At 58.9% G+C, this 1,067-nt stretch overlaps 1 protein-coding gene across 1 annotated transcript in view; it reads right to left on the bottom strand.

Moving 5' to 3' along the window:
* The window catches only part of LOC104499904 (zinc finger protein 572-like), a 1,046-nt gene extending 884 nt beyond the window's left edge, over positions 1–162 (bottom strand). The window contains exon 1 of the mRNA XM_010143475.1: positions 8–162. Coding sequence (XP_010141777.1) covers positions 8–162 — 155 coding nt within the window. The remainder of the gene's footprint in view (positions 1–7) is intronic.
* Between the last annotated feature and the right edge of the window lie 905 nt (positions 163–1,067).

The raw sequence follows: 1,067 nt of genomic DNA, 5'->3' as shown, positions 1-1,067 counted from the left end.
CCCCCACCCCGTGCTCGTGTGGGGCTTCTCGCCGGCGTGCAGCTGCTGGTGGAGCAGCAGGTTGGAGCTCTGGCTGAAGCTCCGGCCGCATTCCCCGCAGATGGTCGGGCGCGCCTCTTCCTCCTCCCGGTGCCGCGGGGCAGCTTGGCGACCTCTCGCCATGGAGCATCTTCTCGGTTTCTCCTCCCCGCTGCCCCACTATCCCGCGGAGCCTTCCAGAACGGGCCCTTCCACGAGGTTCTTCCGCCGCTGGGGTTTCTCCTCCGGCTTCTCCATCCCCACCTCAGGGCCTGCTGGAGGAAGGACCGAAGTGAGGGAGGGGATGTGCCCCCGCGCCATGGCGGGAGGGGACGGAGGTCCAACCAGGTGGACCTCCAGGAGGACTGTTGGCTGCGGCCAGGAGGGGAGGTTGGGCAAAGTCTCCTCACCTGCCAAGGTGTCTCGTAGCATCGCTTCGTTCTCCTCCTCCTCTTCCTCCTCCTTGATCTGGGTCGAGGAGCGGGAGACCCTGGTTTGGGGTGGAGGCACCACCACATGAGGATGTTCCTGGTGGGGGGCTGCTCCTGGCCAAGCCCAGCCCTGCTGGGAAGTCACCGCGCAGGTCCCCACCACCCTCCTGGATGCAGATATGGACCAAGAGACCCCAAAACACCCAGATGTGGACGAAAATGCCCCCAAATGTCCAGATACGGACCATGAAACCTCAAAACCACACAGATATGGGCTGAAACACCCCAAAATGTCCAGATATGGACCGTAAAAAACCCAAACCACCCAGATATGGACCATAAAGACCCCAAACCAAACAGATATGGACCAAAATGCCCCGAAACGCCCAGATATGGATGAAAATGCCCCAACATGTCCAGATATGGATCATGAAAGCCCAAAACCACCCAGATATGGACCATAAAAACCTGAAACACCCAGATATGGACCAAAACACCCTAAAAACATCCAGGTATGGCCCAAAAGACGCCAAAACACCCAGATATGGACCGAAACGTCCCAAAATACCCAACTATGGCCCCAACCCCCCAGATATGGCCCCCCAAAAACCCCAAATC

Source organism: Buceros rhinoceros, unplaced genomic scaffold (genome assembly GCF_000710305.1).
Source record: "Buceros rhinoceros silvestris isolate BGI_N320 unplaced genomic scaffold, ASM71030v1 scaffold39509, whole genome shotgun sequence".
In the NCBI taxonomy this organism is placed as follows: Eukaryota; Metazoa; Chordata; class Aves; order Bucerotiformes; family Bucerotidae; genus Buceros; species Buceros rhinoceros.
Note: the sequence above shows the minus strand (reverse complement) of the source record. Positions and strands in the feature narration are given on the sequence as shown.